General features: G+C 39.8%; 2 protein-coding genes and 1 long non-coding RNA gene across 4 annotated transcripts; 2 read left to right on the top strand and 1 right to left on the bottom strand.

The window, feature by feature from the left end:
- The first annotated feature begins 1,950 nt into the window (after positions 1 to 1,950).
- On the top strand, positions 1,951 to 2,685 carry LOC148888505 (uncharacterized). Its single transcript, XR_016117196.1, has 3 exons — positions 1,951 to 2,200; positions 2,239 to 2,569; positions 2,606 to 2,685. It is a non-coding gene; the product is annotated as an uncharacterized LOC148888505 (long non-coding RNA).
- A 1,047-nt stretch (positions 2,686 to 3,732) lies between these two features.
- Positions 3,733 to 9,270, bottom strand: tmem160 (transmembrane protein 160). The gene is made up of 5 exons (XM_089014462.1): positions 8,955 to 9,270; positions 8,847 to 8,871; positions 7,814 to 7,906; positions 7,321 to 7,663; positions 3,733 to 4,249 (listed from the first exon to the last, which is right to left on the bottom strand). Exons 1-4 carry the CDS (start codon positions 9,168 to 9,170, stop codon positions 7,335 to 7,337), a joined length of 663 nt encoding a protein of 220 aa, XP_088870588.1. The 5' UTR covers positions 9,171 to 9,270; the 3' UTR covers positions 3,733 to 4,249; positions 7,321 to 7,334.
- Positions 9,271 to 12,989: 3,719 nt separating this feature from the next.
- On the top strand, positions 12,990 to 24,262 carry egln2 (egl-9 family hypoxia inducible factor 2). 2 transcript variants are annotated; one of them, XM_089013850.1, is made up of 6 exons: positions 12,990 to 13,262; positions 13,745 to 15,190; positions 19,722 to 19,841; positions 20,266 to 20,402; positions 21,572 to 21,639; positions 21,764 to 24,262. In XM_089013850.1, the coding sequence occupies exons 2-6, from the start codon at positions 13,973 to 13,975 to the stop codon at positions 21,808 to 21,810; spliced, it is 1,590 nt and encodes a 529-aa protein (XP_088869976.1). In that variant the 5' UTR covers positions 12,990 to 13,262; positions 13,745 to 13,972; the 3' UTR covers positions 21,811 to 24,262. The 2 variants fall into 2 exon arrangements, with proteins under 2 accessions (XP_088869976.1, XP_088869975.1); XM_089013849.1 differs by having other exon boundaries at positions 21,758 to 24,262.
- The last annotated feature ends 2,516 nt before the right edge of the window (positions 24,263 to 26,778 follow it).

Genomic DNA, 26,778 nt, shown 5'->3' with positions numbered 1-26,778 from the left:
CACCATGTATGTCAGGCGTTTTTTGCTGGAAAAATACGACCATGTATAGTAAGCGTTTTTAGCCGAAAAAAATGACCATGTATAGTCGGCGTTTTTAGCGGGAAAAAACGACCATGTATAGTCAGGCTTTTTTAGTGAAAAAAAACGACCATGTATAGTCAGGCTTTTTTAGTGAAAAAAAACGACCATGTATAGTAAGGCGTTTTTAGCCGGAAAAAAAACGACAATGTATAGTAAGGCGTTTTTAGCCGAAAAAAATGACCATGTATAGTCGGCGTTTTTAGCGGGAAAAAACGACCATGTATAGTAAGGCGTTTTTAGCCGAAAAAAATGACCATGTATAGTCAGGCTTTTTTAGTGGAAAAAACGACCATGTATAGTAAGGCGTTTTTAGCCGAAAAAAAACGACAATGTATAGTAAGGCGTTTTTAGCCGAAAAAAATGACCATGTATAGCCAGGCGTTTTTAGCGGAAAAAAACGACCATGTATAGTAAGGCGTTTTTAGCCGAAAAAAAACGACAATGTATAGTAAGTCGTTTTTAGCCGAAAAAAATGACCATGTATAGTCAGGCGTTTTTAGCGGAAAAAAACAACCATGTATAGTAAGGCGTTTTTAGCTGAAAAAAATGACCATGTATAGTCAGGCTTTTTTAGTGGAAAAAACGACCATGTATAGTAAGGCGTGTTTAGCTGAAGAAAAAAAAAACGGCCATGTATAGTAAGGCGTTTTTAGCTGGAAAAAACAACAATGGAGAGTAAGCCGTTTTTAGCCACAAAAGAAGACCTTGTATAAGCCGTTTTTAGCCGGAAAAAAAACACCATGTATGTTGGGCGTTTTTTGCTGGAAAAAAACAACCATGTATAGTAAGGCGTTTTTAGCCGAAAAAAAACACAATGTATAGTAAGGCGTTTTTAGCCGAAAAAAACCACAATGTATAGTAAGGCGTTTTTAGCTGAAAAAAAAACGACAATGTATAGTAAGGCGTTTTTAGCCGAAAAAAAATGACCATGTATAGTCAGCCGTTTTTAGCGGAAAAAAACGACCATGTATAGTAAGGCGTTTTTAGCCGAAAAAAAACGACAATGTATAGTAAGGCGTTTTTAGCCGAAAAAAATGACCATGTATATAGTCAGGCGTTTTTAGCGGAAAAAAACGACCATGTATAGTAAGGCGTTTTTAGCTGAAAAAAATGACCATGTATAGTAAGGCGTGTTTAGCTGGAAAAAAAAACGGCCATGTATAGTAAGGCGTTTTTAGCTGGAAAAAAACAACAATGTATAGTAAGCCGTTTTTAGCCACAAAAGAAGACCTTGTATAGTAAGGCGTTTTTAGCCGGGAAAAAAACACCATGTATGTTAGGCGTTTTTTGCTGGAAAAAAACAACCATGTATAGTAAGGCGTTTTTAGCCGAAAAAAACCACAATGTATAGTAAGGCGTTTTTAGCTGAAAAAAATGACCATGTGTAGTCAGCCGTTTTTAGCCGAAAAAAACGACTATGTATAGTAAGGCATTTTTAGCTGCAAAAAAGACCACGTATAGTAAGGCATTTTTAGCCAAAAAAAAACGGCCATGTATAGTACGGCATTTTTGCCGAAAAAAAACCCACCATTCATAGTAAGGCATTTTGAGCCGAAAAAAAAGATCATGTATAAGCCGTTTTTAGCCGTTTTTAGCCGAAAAAAAACATGAAATATAGTAAGCCGTTTAATAGCCGAAAAAAACGACCATGTATAGTAAGGCATTTTTAGCCCCCAGTAAGGCGTTTTTAGCAGGAAAAAAAGACCATGTATAGCAAGGTGTTTTTCGCCGAAAAAAACCATCATGTATATAGTAAGGCGTTTATAGCCGAAAAAAAAATGACCATGTATAGTCAGGCGTTTTTAGCCCGAAAAAAAGACCATATATAGTAAGGGATTTTTAACAGAAAAAAATGAACATGTATAGTAAGGTGCTTTTTTGCTGAAACATGTATAGTTGACTTTAATTATGACAATAGACAGAAAGGTCCGAGGCAGGATCGAACCCTGAACCTCCGTGACAGTAAGCAGCACACTAACCACTTGACTACAAGGCAGGCCCCGTGCACTCTATGTTGTGAGATGTAAAAAAAGACCATGTATAGTAAGGCGTTTTCAACCAAAAAAACATAATGGATAGTAAGGCGTTTATAGCCAAAAGAACAACCATGTATAGTAAGGCGTTTTTAGCCGAAAAAAAACAACCATGTATAGTAAGGCGTCTATCGCCCAAAAAAATGACCATGGATAGTAAGGTGTTTTTGCCGAAAAAAATTGGCATGTATAGTAAGGCGTTTTTAGCCCCTCCAAAAAAGTCCATGTATAGTAAGGCGTTTTTTTGCCATACATACGTATATAGTTGATTTTAATTACGACGACAGACAGAAACGTCCTAGTCAGATGGAACCCTGAACATCCGTGACGGTAAGCAAACAGACAAACCACTTCACTACGAGTCAGGCCACGTGCAGTCTACGTTGTGATATGTAAAAAAATGACCATGTATAGTAAGGCATTTTTTGCCGAAAAAAACAACCATGTGTAGTAAGGCGTTTTTAACCAAAAAATACATCATGTATAGTAAGGCGTTTATAGCCCAAAAAAACCGACTGTTTTGAGCCGAAAAAATGACCATGTATAGTAAGGCGTTTATAGCCAAAAAAAAAACAGTCAGGCGTTTTTAGGCCGAAAAAACGACCATGTACAGTAAGGCGTTTTTAGCCGGAAAAGGCCATGTATAGTAAGGCGTTTTTAGTTGGAAAAAAAGACGATGTATAGTATGGCGTTTTTAGCCGAAAAAAAAGGACCATGTATCATAAGCCGTTTTTAGCCGAAAAAAAGACCATGTATAGGAAGGCATTTTGAGCCGAAAAAAGACCATGTATAGTAAGGCGTTTTTAGCCGAAAAAAACGACCATTTACATTAAGCCGTTTTTAGCCAAAAAAAAGGCCATGTGTAGTAAGGCGTTTTTAGCCGAAAAACGACCATGTATAGTAAGGCGTTTTGAGCCGAAAAAAAGACCATGTATCGTAAACCGTTTTTAGCCGAAAAAAAACATCAAATAGAAAGGCGTTTTTAGGCCCCAGTAAGGCGTTTTTAGCAAAAAAAAAAGACCATGTATAGTAAGGTGTCTTTTGACGAAAAAAACCATCATGTATAGTAAGGCGTTTATAGCAGAAAAAAATGACCATGTATATAGTAAGGCGTTTTTAGCCCGAAAAAAAGACCATGTTTAGTAAGGCATTTTTATAACTGAAAAAACTACCATGTATAGTAAGGCATTTTTAGCTGAAAAAAAACGACCATGTATAGTAAGGCGTTTATCGCCCAAAGAAATGACCATTGATAGTAAGGCATTTTTAACTGAAAAAATTATCATGTATAATATGGTGTTTTTACCCGAAAAAACAACCATGTATAGTAAGGCGTTTTTAGCCGAAAAAAACGACCATGTATAGTAAGCCGTTTTTTTGCTGAAACATATACAGTTGATTTTAATTATAACGACAGACAGAAAGGTCCTCGTCAGATGGAACCCTGAACCTCCGTGATGGGAAGCAAACAGACAAACCACTTCACTACGAGTCAGGCCACATGCAGTCTACGTTGTGATATGTAAAGAAAATGACTATGTATAGTAAGGCATTTTTTTCCGAAAAAAAAAGACCATGTATAGTAACACATTATTAGCCCCCCCCCCTACCCAAAAAAAACCACCATATAATAGTAAGGCATTTTTAACCGAAGAAAACAACCATGTATAGTCAGCCTGAAAAAAGAGGAACATGTATCATTAGATTTGAGGGTGCGCTGGAGACGACTCCAGCTGACTTCAGAGAAGAAGCAAGGTACACCCGAGACTGGTTGTCAGCCAATTGCAAAGCACACCATAAACAAACAAAAATACTTGCATTCACATGAACGAAAATACGTCGCAAAGAGGAAGAAAACACCGGTCACAGCTGCTATGCTCCAAATGTAATCCTGTGATCCATACTAGTGGCATTTAGTTAGCACCTTTGCGCACATGAGAAATCTCCTCTCAAGACGATGCAAGTGAAACCGAGCTGTTTTCAACTTGAACTTGGAGGGTCTTTTTTCCAAGCGAACCCGCACTCTGAAGGTCGCAGATGGACGCTGTTTGTCAGTGAGCGCGCGTCTCTCGCCAGTAGGCGCCCTGCCCTTTAGACGCGCCAGGCCTTGCCAGCCCGCTGCATGTCAAACAGACCTGCGAGCTCAGATGCAACCCGTGTGAGGAAGAGGAGGAGGAGCAGAAGCAGGATGAGGGCGAGGAGGACGACGGAGATGAGGAGGTGGGAGGATGAAGATGAGGAGGTGGGAGGAGGCAAATAAAGATGAGGAAAAAGAGGTGAATGAGAAGAATGAAGAAGCAACACAACGTTAAATTGATCCATGTTGATGGCGAAATTAGAAGGAAAACACATAAATTATTTATTATTATTATTATTATTGTTGAAAACCTTACATGCCCTGAAAACAAGTCGACAGAGGGGACAATAAGGAGGGTGACTCAAGGTGAATGCCAACGTATTGATCGCTGAATCAACTTCAGCTGTTGTTAAAGGACAACCGACGTCTCCGGACAAGTTGTGTCCATAATTTGTAAAATGGCTTCAAATGACTTCTACTGAGCGTATTTTAATAAGATTCCACCGCATATAGCTATATTTTGCGTTTTAAGACTCGCGCTGAATATTCCGGAAGTCTTGTTTTTTGAGTTGGTGACGAGTCCGTATGTTACATCACTGAAGGAACGCCCCCTGACCGAAAAAAGGACACATTGTAGCAGTCCTTCCATCACGTCAATGCATTTTTCTGTACTTTGGTCTGAAAACGTCGTGTAGGACCAAAAAGAGGCAGAAGAGGGCGACAAAGCTCCATGTAAAGAATTTATCAGCCTGTGGAAACGGGCTGATTAATTCCTTACACAGCTTTGTTGCCACGTTCTGCCTTTTTTGGGTGCAACATTTCCCACCCCTGATGCCTCAAAATGACACGGAATAAATTCTTTAATCCATTCCAAAAATGTATGCTTTCTTCTTCAGAACTATTTGAATCATATTCATAACTGGATGAGTAACAAGGAAGCATATTCTCCGAATCTGAAGCCATTGTTTTGATTCTCCAGCAAGGCAAGACGTCTTGCCGTGACACCACGAACATGGGGGCGGGACCTTCTGAAACTGGCCACTGCGGAAGTGGCCAGTTTCAAATTGAAGTACTTTTTAGACACTTTAAGTCATTTTTATTGGTGTTTTGCATTTGACTAAAAATATCATACTGCGTGTTTTGGGTATTTTAGATGCTATAAAACATTTTTCTGATTACAGTTAGGAAACAAAAAAGTGACGCCGGTTGTCCTTTAAAGCATTATATAAATCAATATGTATGTATTGCATTGTAGTTTGTACAGCCGCCCTCATTTCAAGATCAGATAACTCCAGACCATATAATTCAGGAATTAACTCTTTATCTCTTTAGTCTAAACACTAAATTGAATGTTTATTTAGTCCTCAAACTCAATATTCTGTGGGTCCTGCAATTTGAGTGAAAATGACAAAAACCCTGGCACTGGAGTGGACACATTTTTGTACATGTCTGGCAGTGAATGAGTTAAAGTGTAGACCCTGCCAGTGACGGTACATAATGTACAATAGATTCTCATTTGTTGTTGTTGTTGTTGCATTTTTTTTTGTGTTATCACTAAGAAACAAGCAGTTGAGCTCATGTAATTTTTTATTTCACTTTTTGAGGTATACACTGACAGTGTAATGTACACTAACCAGTAAACAATAAATACAAATACATTCCCTGGCACCACATACAACCACCATCTGAGTAATCGCAAGACTGCATTTCCTCAAATGCGATTCAAGGTTTTCTTACAATTTGTTCTTAGAAAAAAAATAACTATGACTAGACAGCTGGAGCTAAGCAAATTGCTAATGTGGTTTACAAAAAAAATGCCTATGCTACCATAAAAATAAAAAAAAAGTTGGCGTAAACCGATTCACAAATAATATTTTTAAAAGGCCCAACCTGAACCATGCACTAACCCACAAGCTCACATGAATGGAACAGCCTGGTAAACATAACTGCGCCAACAGGACACTCTTTAGGTATGACTTCACAATCTAAAGCGGTGATAAAAAGCGGACAAAATTTTGTGACAGTAAATGATTTGGACCTTTCTCTTACAAAAAAAATCATGAGAGATAATGTACATTAAATATATATATATATTTAAGTAAGGGAGATTAAACATAAAATAAAATAATTTTATGTTAATGTGAGTGTGGATGGTTGTGCATCTCTGTGTGCCCTGTGATTGGCTGTTAACCCGTTCAGGGTGACCCTTGCCTACTACCTCAACTCTTGATTTATTTATTTGTTACTTCCGGTCTCTTCGTTTACTTGTTGTTTACATAGCTTTTTAAAAAGGTTTTAAATCACTTATCTTTGTCTATTTTTTTCACAATAAAAGGATATTTGAATCAGGGTGTGTGGAATTTTTATAGCTACTAAACATGCAAATTCTCATTTTTGATTGACACCATCGGGGATTTTAAATCCAATTAACTCATTCAGTGCCATTCTCAAATTTAATTTCAGGAATTGAAAATTTGACATGGGCAGCCATTCCCGAATTTGTTTGGTTTTTCTTGCGGGGGTGCCGATAAAGCACTGGTAAGACCTCTGGCAATGTTTTTTTCCCTTCCACGAGGGGGCAGTATTCCTCTTTTTTCCATGTTAGCGCTTTGTTCTAACTTCAGCCGTTGTTAAAGCGCTATATAACCCTATATGTATTTTGGTCAGCCGCCCTCATTTCAATCGCATATAACTCCAGACCCATATAATTTAGGAATTAACTGTTTTTGATGAAAGAAGAGTCTAAGGTTTCTTAAAGTGCATTGAATGTTTATGTAGTCCTAAAACTCAATATTCTGTCGGTCCTGCAATTCGAGTGAAAATGACAAAAACCTTGGCACTGTAATGGACACATTTTCGTACATGTCTGGCAGTGAATGAGTTAACCAGTAAACATTTATATTAATGATGTCAATCATGCTTTCAGAACAGTATTTTACTCCACCATTTCAAATTAATCTCATTAGATTGTGCAAGTGTACCTAATGTTGTGGCCTGAGAGTGTAGAACAAATGGGGTAACCAGTAAAAAAGGGCCCTGTAATTTAAGTCCATAGTTGGCTTTGGCCCTTTTAACACCCACATTTGTGCATTCAAACATGCAGACACGCATTCGCACGCACGCACTCACAGTCTGGAAGACGTCTACTTGTCGGCCCCCTTCTTTTTCTCATCATCAGCGTTGGGGTGCCTCCTGTCATGGGGGGAGTTTCGATAGCCGCCGTGCTCGCGTCTATCGCGGCATTCCTGGCACTCTTCACCTTCGTCGTCGTCCTCGTGGATGATCTCTACCTCCAAGCGGCCGATGTAGAGGGAAACGGCGCACAGCCAGAAGAGAGCCACACTGCCCACCACGGCGCCCTGGATCAGCAAGGCAGGCACGGAAAGCAGCATCAACCTCCGTAGGGTCAAGAGGCTGCCCACGTAGGAGGCGCCGCCGAAGGACACGCAGGCGCCGCCCAGGATGAAGAAGGCTGTGGGAAAGCACACATTGTATCAAATGGTGACAGTAGTTTAGTTGTATTTAACTTGTAACCAATGAGAACTGTTTGTTTCCAAACATGTATTTAAGGGCAGGTTTGATGAGGTAATATATTTGTGTTTCCGCTGTTTTATTCAGTTACCGTATGCCGCCTCTCGTCCCACTTCGCTCTGCACGAAAGCAATGACGCCGATTCCCGTTGCAAGCAGACCATTTCGGAACCACGAGAGGAAACCTGCAATGCAGTCAAAAAAAGATTCAAACAACTTGATGATCTTAATGCTGTACTGTAGGTTTACAATATTGATGACCGACAATGATAGGAAAGAATACGTTATATGAAAATGGCCCTGACACTCAAATTTTATTATGAAGGCAAGAACAGAGAGATTGTAACGTGGTACTGAGAGGTACAGAAAGAAGAAAGCCTGAATAGCAGTTTTAAGGAAAGGAAATAAGGAAGGGAGGAAAGAAGGAAAGTTGCAAAATAAAAAGCAGGGTCATGGGAAAGAAGGGGAAACAAATTCATGTTTGAGGCCAATTAAAAATGTTATACAAAAAATGTGATTTTTTTATGCCTATTTATGTCTTGCTTGTGTTTGTTTAAACAGATAGATGGGGTTAACGACCCTGAAAAAATATTTGCATACTGAACAACAATCAAAATGTCGGGGGGGAATATTGCAATTAGTTTTTTTTCGAAATCATTCACCATAATTTTGAGTGAAAGGGTGCCAAAAAAGCAACAAAAAAAAGCGGACGTCCTTGGAAATGGAGTGTACAGTACGAATCATGGATCAATAACCTTATCCGAATTTTGCACTTCAGCTCCTCTTTGAAGATCAATTTGTGCTGAAAGAATGAGCAATTGGATATATGTTTTTAAAAAGTCCATTTAAGTTTCTCAGTCACGGATATGTACGACAGTACTGTCGTGAATTTTTGGTTCATCCTGAAATATCACCTAAAAGCCGAATAAATAATATTCAAAATGGCAATGTCGTTCTGAACACAGAGGAAGATTTTAATTGCCTGTCCACCACATTCTCCGCCACTTTAACTACTTAACTGTGAACTTCATAACTCGCTGAATTGCCGGAAAAAAGCTTTTGCTGCCATTGTATTGAACTGTCAATGGAGATGAGTTCCGCCTCTCGTGGACTTTGTTATATTACCTGTTTCGTGAGACTTCCTCAGCATCTGCCAGGGGAAAAGTGAATTGATTTAAACTCACAACGAATGAAGTACGGGAGCTGACAAAGACAGTAAACGCATTGGCTTACCAAAGCGTCCGCCTTGTCGAGAGCAGTGAGCTGATATTGCTGTGGTGGTAACTCCGAAGCCGGGCTTTCCCCCCACTGCCCCTTCTCCGTAAATTGCCGCCTCATGGAACCCGACTGAACGCCGCCGGGAGGCCGCGGCGGTCTCGCGGCGATGCGGAACATGTGTGACATGGCCATGGGCAACTGCCTCCGCAAGAACAACCGTAGGAAGGTCATCACATCGCTCGTAAGAGGACGGCTAATTCGAAAACGCTTTCGGTGGGTACGAAGTGTCAACACGACATGGGTGTGAACTCTGAACTGTGACAGAGTCAACGATCAATCACAAGGAGGAAAGCGACGCCGCAAAGTGATTGAGTCGAATTGATGCAGCGCCCCCTGCGTTAAAAAACAGAAGACAGTGGTGATTTTTATGCATGTCATGAAACACACGGTGGCGCCAGGAAGTTAAAGATGGAGAGATGGAGAGATGGATGAATGAGGGATAGATAGATAGATAGATAGATAGATAGATAGATAGATAGATAGATAGATAGATAGATAGATAGATAGATAGATAGATAGATAGATAGATAGATAGATAGATAGATAGATAGATAGATAGATAGATAGATAGATAGATAGATAGATAGATAGGTTTTGACCACAGGAATTTACCATTTACAAACAGGTGTCTATGCTTATGCAACCAAACCAAATTTTCTCAGTTGTTTATTTTTACTTCCCCTCTTGAAAACAGACAGGTTAAAGGTCGCCATAATGGGGGTGGTGGTAGGTGGGTCAACAGATTTATTTTGGTCTTATTGTTTTATTTTGTTTTTTTTAAATAACTTGGTGTCTGAACCATTTTTTCATAATAACTGTCAATAAACCCGGTGTAAGAATCATTTATACTTAAATGACCTCATTTACGTGAGTTGACATTCACTTTTTCAAATTTCCCCATTGCGGGACGAATAAAGGTATTCTGATTCTGATTCTGATTCCTTAGGGTTTTTTTTTTGTTGCCTTTTTTGGAGGGGGCTCTGGGAATTTGAAACAAATCCTTTTGTCATACCTGTGTGTGTGTGTGTGTGTGTGTGTGTGTGTGTGTGTGTGTGTGTGTGTGTGTGTGTGTGTGTGTGTGTGTGTGTGTGTGTGTGTGTGTGTGTGTGTGTGTGTGTGTGTGTGTGTGTGTGTGTGTGTGTGTGTGCGCGCATGTGCATATGTGCGTGTGTGTGTGTGTGTGTGCGCACATGTGCATATGTGCGTGTGTGTGTGTGTGTGTGTGTGTGTGTGTGTGTGTGTGTGTGTGTGTGTGTGTTGACAGTAATGTCTTTACAAGGGCCGAACGTTTGATGTGATTTATGGTTGACCTTCTGCTCACTCTCACGCTACTGTTCCGAACACAATGGAACAGCAGGTGTTTGTACACACAACACATGTTCACAATGGGTTGCAGGAATACTTTAACCTTAAAATCTGGATTTGTTTTGACCAATACCAGAGAATTCTTTTCCTTATTTACCAGGTCAGTATTGCAAATGAGCATATATTCTCAATTGCCTTATGTGGACAAGCAAAGTTTACACCCAAGATAAATAAAGAAAATACATTAACACAGAAAAGAAATCTTGATTTATTTTTCCTCCAATGCACTTGTGATGTCAGTGTCAGGCTAAGCAGTAGGCAAGAAACAAAAACAATAATAATAATTTGAATTAAAAGAAATTCTGTGATAAAAAAAGAATAAATAAATACAATTAGTAGAAGTAGCTCTTAGAATCACTGAAAGCAGTTCCATATCATTGCTAAGTAGGCTTGAGATGATTAACATTAGTTATGCACAGGCAATTACTCGGGGCTCAGAGATGTCCAGAGCCACCCAAATGTCTCATTAAAAGAGACTTAATAAAGTTGTCATCAATTTAAAGCTTTTGTCATTATGTGCAGTCCTAAATCACGTCATTAAGAACATGTGAAAATACTTGTAATCTGTCATTGCTGTTATTATGCTGTGTCCGAGAGGACAGTAATTTCATCTGTGCTGTATGTCATGCATATTAGCATATTTGACAATAAAGCTGACTTTGACTTTGATTATGCAAGCATTCCTTATCTTATGGTTCATACAAAATTGTGTTTTTAGGTCACTGGAAAAGCGAAAACAAACCTTGTTGGCAACCACTTGGCCTTCCACCTTCCTTTGACATTCCACTGCCCTCTCGGCATAATTCTGGTGGCGTGAAGAGGGCGATGAGGAGAAGAAGGAGATGAATATGTGCAGAGTTGCACTGCTCTGAATGGCTTCAGCCAACATGTGTAGGGAGTGATGACCTTGAATGGCAAAGAAAACGCCGTTAGTCAGTGGCTGGAACAAACCCAAAGAGAAAGTAAAGCAAATTTAATAACAATGAGGAAGATGGGATGCTATTGCCTGCAGGAAAGACTAAAACCTCTTCATGTTATCAAATCCTATGACAGTGTATATTGTGAGACAAAACAGGATAGAGGATGTGAAGCTCATTGTGGTTATTTAATAATGCAGGTGTGAAAATGTCCACACTTGCAAGCTTGTTTTTTCCTTTTTTAATAATGCGATACCAGGATGCACAGTAGCCTTGATTTTGTCTATTTATTCCCCTGCGAATCTGATGTTACAGACTTTGTCAGCCCACCTGCATCCTGGCCTGATGGTCACATTACATTTGATCACCATCCATCCTTCATTGACTGTGATGCAACTTTATTCCAGAAATTAACGCCCAGGATTCTGTAAGGAAACACAATATGATCATATTGCAAGAATTTTCCCTCCTAGTCATCCATCCAAATGTATGACTCGCGTCTTGGAGATTAATCTCAAGCAGTTGAAGATGAACAGAAACATACGCTTAAGGGCATATATGGTTGTATGGGATGCGTGTTCCCAGTTTAACTTTGTGCGCTGAACTCAAAAGGGTACATAAAATGGGATACTTTGAACAACAAACAATTTCATTTACTTCAGAATGTCACCACTATGAAATTTTGTATGGGATTTTCAATTCTGATTCAGATACAAAAATATGCACTTGTAGCTGAATCCCGTTTTTTTCCGGTGTATAAGGCGCACCCAAAAGCCTTGATTTTCTTCAAAAGATGACCCTGCGCCTTATACGCAGGTGTGCCTTATATTTGAAGTAATATTGAGCCACAACTGGTCTCGCAACTACTGTCAGCAGCCACTGACAGGCAAACGATTTGCCGTGTAGTCATGATGGATTTTTTTTCTTTGTGTCCTCCTTGTTGTCCATTGTGCATGTATTGTCCAGCATTACATTACACAGGTTTCATCTCATTGTGTGCATCATAAATGTAGCTGTATGTTAAAAATAAGAATATCAAGCTTTATTTTGTGCTTTTTTTCCAAATAAAACTAACCAATTACCATCAATGTGTCACATTTCGGTTTGCGACCAACTGGTGGTATCGTAGGACGGCGCCTGCAGCTGCACAATTGTTAGTCGTTTTAATCAGTGGCAGTTAAAATGACTCCCTGGGTCATTCAGTGTCAGGTCATTGTTTGTTTCACCCTGTCAGGTTTGTTTCATATTGCCATGTTTTACTCATGGTTTTGTTTGCTACTTTGGACCTTTATGTTCTGATGACTGTTGCTTGAGATTTTGTTCCTGCTGACTTTATACAATACAACTTGTCAAATACACCCTGCTCCTATCTCCTGCCTGTTTTTGTGATCCACCACCATCCCTACCATCTTGCAAACCGTGACACAATTAAGTCACATGTGTGAAATAAGTGAATCTTACCTTCAATAATCAACACGTTGGTTAGAGCTACTTCTATTAATTTTATGTGCCTGATAGTATTGATGACTTCTATAATAGGGACACGGAAGTTGTATTAATATATGGATTAAGTAAGGTAAATTCATTGGTAATACGTACATTTGTTCCTTTCTTATGTGGTGGGCGGTCGGGTTCGCCACAGTAGCGAGTGACTGGTGGTCACATGGACCACGCGCGTGGCGACGAGAGGGAGTGGACGTGTGGAATAGGGGGAGGGAAGATGAGAGGGACCACATCGGCTCCACTCGCACAGAAACACGAAGACAATCGAAGGGAACATTTCTCACCTACATCCCTTGGTCTCATCGTGACGACCCGACTCGTTTCTTTTTATCATCCTCGCGTGCATGACCGTGTTTTCAATGTACGTGGGAAGGAAAGAAGGCTGCGAAGACTGGAGTCGAGAATTCCGGAAATAACAAGCGTACACGCAGACCGTCACGTACACTCGGAGGTGAATTTGCATTGCTGTGGGTATGAAGTAAGTGACAGCGCATCAGGATTATTTTTGTCTCACTTTGCTTTATTTTCAACTCTCATGTGTTGTTATTTAGATGGACAGAAGCCATAGATAAAGACATATTGCATGAATTTCAAAAATAATACGATGACCCCAAAAAGTTATGGAGCCGCTTGGCGAGGACTTTAACAGTTTGGAGGAAACATATCGAAAAAGTCTCTTTTTAATGCAAACTCAATCATGATATCTTCATGCGGGTTTTTATCACCTCATGTGAGTATCAATATAAATGCCCGATTAACCAGTTCAATGGCCAAGAATGATTAAAATAAGCATCTTCGATGATAATTTGGGTGCGTGGAGACAATAGTGTGCATTGTGTCAGGGTAGAAAGATCGCTAATAAAACAGCAACTTTAACTCAGCATTTATTGCCTGCCTGATGAAAAATGACCTGTGCCATTCTATTAATAGGCCTAAAGTGTATCATTTTACTCTTCACAGATACCCGACACGTCCTCAAAATGTTTCTGAGAATAATGCAAGCCGCCCCACAGCTTGGTTCTGTTCAAGATAATAGTTGATGGTTGCCACCAAATTTAGAAAAACAAGGCTAGGACATGAACATAGTTTCAACAGAGCTCCTCTCCATCAGACAACCAAGCCACTCAGCTAAAAGATGAAGGGCGGACAAGGGCTACGTTCAGATCCAGCGTCGCATGACGTGATAAAATGGAGAATTTGGGAGGCACCGACCTCTTGAAGCCAAGCGCTGCCTGCTGCAAATCGGTAGCTGTTTCAGCGTCTCAGGAAAGGAGGATCAGCGCCCAACAGGTCACCCCAACACCAGAGATAGTGTACTCACACCCGACAGACATGGGAATCAACAGCCTGTGTGGGGTGCTGGTCGGGGGTCCGACTGCTGATGAATTTCTGGTGGGTCTCGCTTCCCAAAGTGACCCCCGCGGACTCACAACCCCAACCAAACAATGCAGAACTGGTTTGCCACTCTCCAATGATAGTGTAGCGTCTCTGTCTGTGGAAGGAACCCCCGCGAGCGCTTTTGCCCACACACCAAACCCTGCACAAATGAAAGGGACCTCAGGGGCCCCTTTGTGCCCCGTCACAAGCAAAGCTTGTCTGTTAGAGAATGCGGACCCTGTTATGATAAGGAGGCTCAATAATGACATAAGAGCGAGACAGCAACAACAGAAGAGGAAAGGTGGGGATAACCGGGACTTTGGTTCTGTAATTCTTACTGGGTCAGCAGGGGTGGTGCACCCAGTGGACACCGTTTTTACTTTGGTGGAATCTGACTTGAAGCGAAGGAGATTGACTGATGGAAGCATTGCTCACAATTTTTCAGGTGCTAAACTGACAGACGATTGCAGTAAGACTTGTTTTAGTGACCAGCTGATGACTATTCAGTGTGTCACGTCCCAGTCTTCCTTCATCCCAAAGGTCCCCTCACCCCAAATTATCCAGCAGAACATATATGAGCAGGCCACCCTTGTCCCTCCATATGACTGCAGTCACATGGAGTCGGACTGCAGTCACACCCCCTCCATGGAGGCTAATGGAATCCCGACACCTCCACCGTCAGACGTGTCTGTGTGCTCTGCTGAGCGTGTAGCTCTTCAGTACGTCGTGCCCTGCATGAAGTACTACGGCATCTGTATTAAGGATAACTTTCTTGGATCTGTGTTAGGCGAACGGGTTTTGGAGGAGGTTAAAGTCTTAAATCAGAACGGAAAATTCAGAGGAGGGCAGCTGGTGAGTCAGAGGGGTATTCCTTCTCGGAGTATCCGAGGTGACCAGATTGCCTGGGTGGAAGGACATGAGCCAGGATGTAAAAACATCGCAAGTCTGATGTCTTTTATCGACGAGGCCATCATGTATAGTGCAGCCAATGGACAGCTGGGGGACTGTGTCATCAATGGACGGACTAAGGTGAGAAGATATTTCTTTATTTATTATGTCTGTGGCATATTTACTTGTCCGTGGTTGAAGTGCAGATTTCCCACTGTAGATTATTTCTTTGCCACCCTGGCGTTTTGCCTACATTTAGGCCTGCCTCAACCAGTGCCCTCATCATACTGGCACCCAGATGAAGAAAATTTCATGTGATGCTGTATCACGTGGAAATCAGTTCAGCTATCTATGGCTTTGAAGGCAACACTAGTCCTTCTTCGGTTTAAGTACGTCAACATGGTACTCCTGCAGTGTCGGTAGGAGTCAATTTATGTCCATGCAGGACTTATTTTCAAACTTGTCAAACTAAAACAGAGCATTATTTGTGAGAAAGGCCATGTGTGCCATAGACTAGAACATATACTTTAGTTATCTATTATTTTTTTCGGATACAGTAAAGTCTCGTTATATCGACATCGGTTATATCGATAGTACTGCTTATTACGATACTATTTCTATGAACGCAAGGAGAAAATTTACATGCCGCAGGATCGGATATATCGATAGTCCGGTTATATCGATATTTTTTTCGACTCCCGAGAATATCCATATAACGAGACTTTACTGTATTTCTTAGTAAGTGCTCAGTGGTTCATTGGTTAGCGCGTCAACCTCACAGTTCAGAGCTACCGTGTTCAATTGCAACTGTGGTTTCCCTGTGTGGAGTTTGCATGTTCTCCCAAGGCCTGTGTGGGTTTTCTCCGGGTACTCTGGTTTCCTCCCGCATTCCAGGCAGGCTGATTGAACACTAAATTATACCAAGGTGTGAGTGTGGATGGTTGGTTGTCTTTGTGTGCCCTACGTTTGGCTGGCAACCGGTTCAGGGTGTCCCTCGCCTATTACCCAAAGACGTCTGGGATAGGCTCCAGCATCCCCGTGACCCTGGTGAGGATAAACATGTCATAAAATAAATTAATGAACACGTTTCTTAGTTTTGGAGGATTTTAGATACCTTCTGTTTGCTATTTCCAGATTTTGGGGAAAAGCATCATCTGACATTTGATTGGACTCCACCAATTGTCACTTGATTTTTGATGTCCATGTTTCATACAATTCTTAACATCTAAAAACTTAGATATTCCCTTTATTACCAGTCATAGCCTCAACCCCTTGCCCAATCTGTTACCATTTACATTAGACAGAGGCTGTGTTTATTCAATGCCGACTTCTCTTCGGTGAACTTTGCTTCCCCAGTACTGCGCCGCTGTCTGGATCAATCAGACAGAAGGATAGCGATTCAAAACGGGTCAGGTGGTTTTATACATAAGGTATTTAGTCTGTCAATAATTTTGGTTGGTTAACCGTTTCCATAGTATCCTCGTGAAAGATTATGTAAAACATTGCAGCGATAGTTATCAAAGAAGAAAAGAGGGGAATCAAGGAGGGGTGTCACTGGACACAAGGTCACTGTGTTCCTTTGCAATGGTTAAGTTCCATTTTTAACACCAATTTTGAACGTTTTTTTATCCCATCCAATTTCTAGTGACTTTGTTTCTGGCTCCTTCACTGCTATGTAATCAAAGCAGATCCCTTTTTTGGATCGTTTGAGATTTTGCTTAGGTAACGGGCCCATACAGATCTGAGCTCTATGTTGTCTGATACATATGCAAAAAACAGTAGCAGCGGCGGCACGTTGTGTTGCTATGGCGCACCTCTCATGGTCAGCGGAAATTAGATTGTTGGATGTTTTTGGATTTTGGTCACCGTGTATGCAGTTTTGCGGTATGACGAATTCACTCATGATTGGGGAGCCATGCAGCATAATCTGTGCCATTCTGAGAGCGTGTGCTGCAGCAAGTCTGTCCTCAGATGCCCTTCCGGTGTTAAATAATGCCGGCTGAAGCTGGTAGTATAAACACGTACAGCTGTTACACAACAAGAAGCTCCAGATGTAGACCACCGTTTTATTTTGCGTCCTTTCAGATAGTGGAGATTTGAAAAAGAAAAATGATTGGAGGTAAAAAGGACATACGTATTTTGACGCTTCTTCCAATTGTGTCACTGAGTATTTAGTAAACGGAACGAGACAGGGAGGTATATCCATATCTACAGATTGATATACAGTATACCTGTTCAAAAACCGATTTGTTCAAAAACCAAAACGGCACTTTTCGTTAAAATCTATGTAAAAAATCTTAATCCGTTCAAAGTCAAGACTTTTTAATTATTTAATCACATAAACCGGATAAAAAATTAATAATAGAGCAGGTCATGTGTAAAATTCTATAAAAACAAACTTATTTTCACCAATTTTTAACATCAACATTAACATCTGTACATAAAAATCTCTCTATCTTTCTGCCACGGAGCGTGTTGGCACCTATCCCAGCTGTCTTTGGGCAAACACAGGGCACACTAACTTTCAAACCATCCTGTGCTTGCTTTAAAATCATACAATTCAGGAGATATTAAAAAAATATGTCAGCATGTTCGCAAAAATAAAACAACAATATTAATGCGTCAGTCACAATGAGGAAGACGTGACATATAAGGAAGTGACGTATAAGGAAGCACAGGGTAGTCGAGTGATGCATTCAGATGCACTCAGTTTGGTTGAGAACCAAATTTCGGTTGTATACCGGGGCATAAAAAATATGACATTTTTGGTTGAAAACCAAATGGGATGAGAACCGAGACGTTCGAAAACCGACGTTTGACTGTACAACGTTTCATGCTACTTTTCGTGCTATTCAAGATTTTTTTCAGAAATTGAAAATATGACGCAGAACGCCAGGCAAACTCCGCACAGGAAGGCCGGAGCAGGAATTGAGTCCATGACCTTTGCACTGTGAAGTCGACGTGCTAACCACTACACACTGGGCCGCCCGGCTGTTAACTAGCAGCGCAAATTGAAAGTCACTTGGCTGTGAATGACAAATATCAGTTGAATGCCCTTAGATCCCACCTCTCTAAAAGCCTCTGACAAGTAGCTGGTATGCTACAAATCTTTGTTTTGATTTCCTCAGGGTGTAAACGCTTGTTGTAGTAGAACATTGACACTGGTATCAAGCAACTTGTGTCGAATCAATATTGCAACCGCCTGTAACCTCAAAATTACTTTTCCACCCCTGACATCTAAGGAAGCATAATTTGCCATCGCTGCTGCTGGCTATCATCATTCAGCATCTCTCCCTGCTGCCAGCCAGTGAACCAGTCTGCTATTGTTACCCGCGAAGTAGGCTGAGTTGTTTACATTTTTTTTCTGTGGCCTGCACTCATGGCACCCCTTTTTGCAGTTTTCACTGTATAGCACGTTTCAAGGCCATTACGGGCACTTTGGTGTTGGAATACACATTGACTTTGAGCAGGTTTTGATTGGGGATTTCAATGATAGGGTCATAGTGTTGACCAGTTGGGAACCTTCCACATATTTCACATTTGGCAATGCGCAAACATCACTAGCTACAATCAGAATCAGAATCAGAATCAGAATCATCTTTATTGCCAAGTATGTAGAACACACAAGGAATTTGTTTCCGGTAGAACACGCTGCACTAGTATCGTCGTCAAAAAAAAACTGCTAAGTTGCACTATACAGTTCCATTTTGGCTACTGTTGAAAGAGTTCAAAGAGTATATTGAGTATATTTGCAAAAATAGCCTCTGGGAAATATATGTCAAAATATTTTACAACCATATAAATTTTTGCTACGTACAGGTGCTCCAAAGGCAACTATTTGTTTCCTTTCCAAAACGTACTATATTTTCCAGTGTATATCGCGCACCCAAAAGCCTTGATTTTCTTCAAACGATGACCCTGCGCCTTATATGCAGGTGTGCCTTGTATGTGAAGTGATATTGAGCCACAACAGGTCTCGCAACTCTCAGCAATCACCGACTCAATTTCCCCCTGTAGAAGAAGTGAAAAATTGAAGTTTCCTCTCTCCACTTCTTTTTATTTATCTAGCTATCCAGCTATCTATCTAGCTGGCTATCTAGCTCGCTATCTAGCTGGCTACCTTTCAGGCTACCTAGCTAGCTATCTATTTGCTATTTATTAGCTATCTAGCCAGCTATCTATTAGCTATGTAGTTATCTATTAGCTAGTTATGTAGCATTCTATCTCTTTGAGTTAAACTTATCCTCTAACTATAAAGTGACCTTCAGAGATTTGAAAGGTGCTTATAGATTAAATGAAATGAAATGTATTATTATTATTATTATTATTATTATTATTATTATTATTATTATTATTATTATTATTATTATTATTATTATTATTGTTATTGTTATTATTATTATTATTCCTGTTGGGCCTCATACTGTCATGTGCCTTATATTTGGAAAACTTTAAAAATTAATTTGTATACTGTATTATATTTGGATTTTTTTTTTGGCATTCATTGAAGGTGCGCCTGATACTCCGGTGCACCTTATACTGTATATTAAAAAAAATGAAAATACGGCATTCTTTGAGGGCACACCTTATACTGCCATGTGCCTTCTACACCGGGAAATATGGTAATTCTGCTGAACAAACAAAACTAACCCTTTTTTTCCCTCTGTTATAGGCAATGGTTGCTTGTTACCCAGGAAAAGGCGCAGGGTATGTCCGCCATGTTGATAACCCAAACGGTGACGGCCGCTGCATCACATGTATCTATTATCTCAACAAGAACTGGGATGTTAAGGTATGATAATGAAAAGAGTCCCCACTATTGTATGATGTATAGGAATTGAAGCCTGCCTAAATTAGGTCACCACAAAATGGCTTCGTCATTGCCGTAAGTGCCACAAAATGGCACTCAAGCAGTTAAAATGGAAAAGTGCCATTCAAGTGGCAGCACAACCCACCATGAATTGAGAATGTACACAATCATGAATCCATGAATGAATGTAATCAGGCTAGTAGCAAGCTAAATTATTGCAATTCAAAAGCATTTGCTAACTATTAGCCTAAATAACACACTACCAACAAATGACTTGAGAACTTGCTTGTTATACAAGCCGCCAACAGAAATTGGCAAATTTCCAAAATTCTAACCGCGAATATGTGTAGGTTCACTGTACTTTGGTGATGCACTTTGAATGAAGCCGATTTTTTTTTTATCACAGACACAAGGAGGAATTCTGCAAATCTTTCCTGAAGGCAAAAATGTAGTCGCCAGCATCGAACCCTTGTTTGACCGGCTGCTAATCTTCTGGTCGGACCGCCGTAACCCACATGAAGTCAAACCGGCCTATGCCACTCGGTGAGCTCCTACTAGGAACCTTCATCCATTGTCTTATCCGCTTATTCACCAAAGGGTCCGGGCATGCAGAAGCCTATCCCAGCTGTTTTGGTCTAGGAGGCGCGGTAGACCCTAAACTGGTTTCTAGACAATCACAGGGCACACATAGAAGAACAACAATTCACATTAAAAATCACTCCTAATGACAATTTACAGAGTTCCAGAAACCTGCCATGCATGTTTTTTTTGGAATGTGGGAGGATACTGGAGTACCCGCAGAAAACCCACTAAGACATGAGGAGAACATAGAAAATCCACACAGGAAAGCCAGAGCTGGAATCAAACCTTGCCCTGTGCCTCTGCACTGTGAGGCAGATTTGTTAACCAGTCGATCACTGTGCCACCATCTTGGAACATTTGAAAACATTTCATTTATGTCACTGAACAGCATCCATCCTCTTCTCCTAGAGGGCGGGGGGGGGGGGCAGAGGCAGGAAGTATGTGTTTCCTGAAAGGGGGGACATGCCGGTGGGGAGGAAGGTTCAATTGCAGGGCTCGTGCTGCTGAAGCACATACATGAGAGACAGGAATAAACAAAGCAGCCCCACAGGAGTGAGGAGACACTGCGGAAACTAACCCCTCAGCAACCGAGACATCAGCCTGTACTAACTAACATCCCATAATGAACACAACTCCTTTCATTTACCTCCATTTACACCAGGGGTGTCAGTCATTTTTTGCCGCGGGCCACATTGTAGTTATGGTTTCCTCTCGAGGGCCGTTATGAATTTGGGGAACCCATTAGAATGTTTAAATCCCTTCAAATATTACATATAGAGCACACAGCAAATTAATGAATAACTCGTTTTCAAATCTGAAGTCAAGAATAATGACTTTTATTGTGGTTGACATCCAAAAATATGAAATTTTGGCTCAGATTTTAGCAATCATCATGGAATTTAACAAGTTTGATTTGCTTTCGCGGGCCGAAAAAAATGATGTGGCGGGCCGGATTTGGCCCGCGGGCCTTGACTTTGACACCTGTGATTTACACTATAGCCTAAAATGTCGTGCCAGATACAATTTAGGCAGTGTTCTTTGTATTTAGGTCTTGTTAATTGTTCTCATAGTCTATGCATGATACCCATGACATAGTTGTCGAATAATTCATTGATTTGTTTGTCTTTCAGTTATGCCATCACAGTTTGGTACTTTGACGCCAAAGAGCGAGCGGAAGCGAAAGAGAAATACAAGCTAGGTGAGCTCATGTCAAAGACACACGCACACACGCCCACGCTATATTTGTTAAATCTATGTTAAATGAATCGTGTTATATTGTGACAAATGTGCTGTGTCTGTGCCACCTGTGTCCATAGCAACAGGACAGAAAGGTGTTCAGGTGCCTGTCAGTCAGAACAACAGGACATGAATCCCGGCTAATCACCAGAGAGCAGGCATGAAAGCACCGTGTCTCTTTCTGAGCTCTTAATGGATGCTATAAAAGGACTGAAGGGAGTTAAACTGTCACTGGCTTGTGCAGAACAGACCGCCTTGCTACAGTAAAGGTCAATCCAGCAGTCCTTTCCCGTGGACAATTAAAAGTTCCTGTTCCTTAGACATCTCACTGCTTCCTTAATGAGGACAATTAACTAGAAGAAAAGGACTCCTGTCTATTTTGTATGTTTATTACCTTGCCTGTTAGTAATGTGAGGAATGCTTTCCCAATTTAAAGGACAACCGACATCTCCGGACAAGTTGTGTCCATAATTTGTAAAATGGCTTCAAATGACTTCTACTGGGCGTATTTTAATAAGATTCCACCGCATATAGCTATATTTTACATTTTAAGACTCGCTCTGAACATTCACAAAGTCTTGTTTTTGAGATGGTGACGAGTCCTCACGTGACGTCAGAAAAGGACCGCCTCCTGACCGTAAAAAAGATGCATTGTAGCGTCTTTCCATCACGTCAATGTATTTTGCTGTACTGTTTTTTTTTAAACCCTTGTGTTACATCGAAAGCCGCCAGCAGAGGGAGTCAAGCTCCATGAAAGGAATGTATCAGCCTGTGGAAACGGGCTGATTGATTCGCAGCTCAATTTTTGGAAGATTTTGGACACTTTAAGTCATTTTTATTGGTGTTTTTCATTTGACTAAAAATATCATACTGCGTGTTTTGGGTATTTTAGATGCTATAAAACGTTTTTCTGGTGTCAGTTAAAAAACAAAAAAGTGACATCGGTTGTCCTTTAAAGAGGAAGAACATTTTGATTCCAGTCGGAGGTAAACAAGTAGGGTCAATCAATCATCAATGGAATGTTTTTAATCCCCTGCATAGATGTGAAATGGACATTATGGAGAACTGTGACTACTTGACAGTAAGGAGGTGGTACTCGTTTACTCAGTACTGACCATCTATACTAAACTAAACTGAAGATATTGAAATACAAGGTGGTATAAGTGTTTCATTTGCTCTCAATTCAATGCAAATGCTATCTAACAGGAGTTACAGCATGAGAGAAAAGTTTTCACTCTGCGTTTAGAAGTGAAGTGGACAGACACCACTTCATAGCCTCAAACAGGGTTTCATTTAAAAGTGTGTTGTGTGCATGTGTGTAGATGTGTATGCGAGGCCATTTGAAACTCACTACTTACTCCCAGAACATTCAGAAGTCGACCAAATGCTGACATGTAATACAATCTGTAGTTAGAATTAACAAAAACATATATATGCATTTAATACAGTACACAAGCTGCATTGACACCGCAATTGCAATAAATATATTGAAGGTTTATTTTCCTAAAAAATAATGACAACTGTAGATCTGTGCCTTGGGATATATTAACTCATTCACTGCCATTCACAAATGTATTCGGGAATTAAAAATATATATATAATACAGAGCCATTCCCCAACCCTTCGGGTTGTGTTTTTTCTTGCTTGGGTGCCGATGAAACGTTGGCCAGACCTCTGGCAATGTTTTCCCTTCCACCAGGGGGCAGCATTTCCCTTTTTCCATGTTAGCGCTTTGTTCCAGCTTCAGCTGTTCTTAAAGCGCTACATAAACCAATGTGTGTCTTGCATTGTACCTTGGACAGCCACCTTCATTTCAAACTCTTATAACTCCAGACATATATAATTTAGGAATTAACTATTTTTTTTTTCTGATAAAAGAAGAGAATATAAGTTTTCTTACCTTGCATTGAATGTTGATGTAATCCTAAAAAAATCAATATTCTGCGGGTCCTGGAATTCGAGTGATAATATGACACAAACCCTGGCACTGGAGTGGATACATTTTTGCACATTGTCTGGCAGTGAATGAGTTCATATTTGTTCTTTATGTCACCGTAAGTTATGGCATAGATGGATGGACAAAGATACATAATTTGTTGCTGGTGACTTGAAGTGCTAATTATTATTGGCACAACTTTTATTTCAGACAGAACGTTTCTAAGCACAAGGTTGAACCCACACACAAATCGTTTGTGTACGGCAGCATTGAACTGCTTGCGCGTGCATGTGTGTGTGTGCGCGTGTGTGTGTGCGTGTGTGTGCATGTGTGCGTGTGTGTGAGACTTTTTCCAATTGGTATTTGCACACGTGATGGATCTACTGTCTTGACAACAGTTATCGTTGTTTGTGTTAGCCTGCTTAAAGGGGTTACTTAACAACAAATAAAAGCACTTTATGGAGTTAACTAAATGAGTGTTTGTAAAGACAACTGAGCCAGATAAAGGAGTTACTCTTTACTGGCTAGGTAAAGAAAATGCAATAATGCCTGTTTGGTTGTTTGTTTGTTTTTCATTCTTGACAACAATCACACAAATTGTGAAATTTTGTGAGAACGAGATGGAAATAATTAAATGCAGATTTTCATGTGTGGTGCTTATGATTTTTAGAACACAGAGGTTTCAAAACAAAAAGACTAATACAGTACAAGCTAAACTCAGTCAAGATTAACAATCGCCTTGACTTCATTTTGTAGGAAAACACCACCCCACAGCTTCCCCACAAAATAACGAGATTCCTAGTCAAGTGATAGAAATACAAACAATAAAAAAATTGAACGGTCATTGAAAAATCCTGTAAAATGAATTAAAAAATAAATGTCCAAAAACAGAACGAGATACAGCTAGCTAGCTAAACTCGGTTTTAGGCTACGAGCCAGTTCACTTGAGAGCACTTCCTTGTCAACCTTGAGGGACAAAAAAAAAAAAAAAAAACAAAAAAAACAAAGTCCCAGCAGACAACCAGTTTCTGGAAAGGGGCTCCATAAGTCATTTATGTAGTTTGTTTTAAATCTTTTTTAATTATCTTGGGTTAAGTCTTTTTTTGGTCAATGTCAATTGCCAAAAATTGCTCAAGCACATCCGCGACCCTTCTTAGGTTGGGGAAGCGGACCCCTCATTCAGCATTTACTGTAATTACATGGTCCATCAACTATTTAAAATCCACGACAGTTTCTTTTTTCCCCATTCAACACCATTCATGATATCTTATATGAGAATTGCAAACTGACACTACCATATAAGGTATATTAGGTATATCGGTATATAATACATTTAATTTACCAGCGCCTTTCTGAACACCCAAGGACACTTTATAGTGTGACTAAAATTTGAAAATGAAATACTTCATTGGGTGATTTGATGAATTAATAGCAACATTCAACAGGCTGGCCTTATCATAAAGGACTACCGACGTCACTTTTTTTGTTTTTAACGGATGTGCTTAAGCAATTATTGGCAATTGACATTGACCAAAAAATACACACAACTGACCACATCGGATTTAAAACAAACAACATAAACGATTGCTGCATCAAATTAAGGCATTGCTTTAATTTAGCGTTTGATCCATCATGATATGCTCAAATATCAGATCTGAGGTCCTCAGATCCTAAAATGACCACTTTTGGACCTTTCCTCTAGCACTTCCTAGTGGTTAATTTGCGGCCTAACAGTTTACAAACAAATTGTATATGTAGTGCCGTGATCAATCGTTAGGGGTCCCAAGAACACACGACAAACGAGTCACTCGCTACCCAAAACATGTACAGTAAATTGCTTTTGAGTTGGTTTGCTTTTGAGTTGTCAAATAAAGTATTCAAAACAAGCAGCATTTTAACTACTTACTACAGTATATCAGAATCCATTTTAAAAGTAACCATCGCAAGCCTGTCTACAATCTTCATTTAAAAATTATATATTTTTTGACAACAAAAGAAAGTTCAGTCTGACAATTAATGTCAAAAAATGCCATCAACTAAATTAACGTGTATGTAAAACGGTATTCAAAAGATAACAAAAAAAAAAAATCAATACACAGACAGGACACCGTAAAGCAATTTTCCATCCATGCATTTTCTTAACCGCTTATTTTCACAAAGGTTCTGGGTTGAGCAATTTTGCAAGAAAGAAAAACTTCATTGATATATCAATTAGCAAACACAGGAAATTCTCATAAATTTCTTCACAATGTGTCACAATATACACATTTCCTCTGCTATGTCCTCATAAGGAATTCACACTCTAATCGTGATAGAGTACAATAATACTGATCGCAATATTTGTTAATTTTATAAAAATATTCATTTGTTTTGCTGTTAATACACATCCTTATAGAATCAGAACTATTTTTAACTTCTGAAGATTTACACTAAATTAGTCTGCCAAGGAGGTGCTTTTTTCAGTGTTTTGAATTGATCTAAATTAGACATACTGCTGTAAGCGATACATTTTTAAAAAGTGAAAACATACAGTATGTATTTTATCATGCTTTGGCGGCGCTGTCCATTCTCTAGTTATCACTTCTGTTTTTGTTCTTGTCTTTGTTTTATCAAATTTTGTTACAGTTACAGTTAATGACATTGCAGCGATGATTTATTTATTTATTTATTGCAAATCTCAAGAACCACCTTAAATATCCTCTACTTGAAGGTCAAGGATGTGACGGCCTTCTGCTCAGTGTTCTTTGTACAATTACTAAATACTGTGCTTTCATTTAAAAAAACAAGACCAAAAAAAGCTAATCATAGTAAAATGTGTTTCTGACATGAGAGGGAAATGTCTCATTTTTGTTTAGAAATGAGAGCATTATTAGTGATTGTACAGTTCTACTTAAATTTATAGCCAGGCTGGGTTTTTAATGACCGGATATGAATCTCTCCTTTCTGATGTCTATTTCTATTTCATGCTCTGAGGTTGCACGCATAAAAGCTCCATCACACTGGCAAAGGCTCACACGGACCATCGCATCCTGTGTCGCGCAGTCACAACAGAGAAGAATAAATTTGTCAAATAGTTTCATTTGGTCACTTTGTTCCAGACAAGTAACAAAAAAATACACATTATATACAATAATTGAACACTTTATAAACTGAAACCGGATTATC

The sequence above is a fragment of the Hippocampus bargibanti genome, linkage group LG14 (assembly GCF_051943395.1).
Source record: "Hippocampus bargibanti isolate YZ-2025 linkage group LG14, ASM5194339v1, whole genome shotgun sequence".
Lineage (NCBI taxonomy): Eukaryota > Metazoa > Chordata > Actinopteri > Syngnathiformes > Syngnathidae > Hippocampus > Hippocampus bargibanti.
This window is presented reverse-complemented; position numbering and strand designations above follow the sequence as displayed.

Excerpts from the sequence above, each read along its gene's own strand:
- egln2 (XM_089013849.1), top strand. The coding sequence starts at position 13,973 with ATGGAGAATTTGGGAGGCACCGACCTCTTGAAGCCAAGCGCTGCCTGC. Across the intron at positions 15,191-19,721 it reads TCATCAATGGACGGACTAAG|GCAATGGTTGCTTGTTACCC; the intron begins GTGAGAAGATAT and ends CCTCTGTTATAG. Across the intron at positions 21,640-21,757 it reads GAAAGAGAAATACAAGCTAG|CAACAGGACAGAAAGGTGTT; the intron begins GTGAGCTCATGT and ends CTGTGTCCATAG.
- tmem160 (XM_089014462.1), bottom strand. The coding sequence starts at position 9,170 with ATGACCTTCCTACGGTTGTTCTTGCGGAGGCAGTTGCCCATGGCCATG. Across the intron at positions 7,907-8,846 it reads GAGGAAGTCTCACGAAACAG|GTTTCCTCTCGTGGTTCCGA; the intron begins GTAATATAACAA and ends ACTGCATTGCAG. Across the intron at positions 7,664-7,813 it reads GGGACGAGAGGCGGCATACG|CCTTCTTCATCCTGGGCGGC; the intron begins GTAACTGAATAA and ends GCTTTCCCACAG.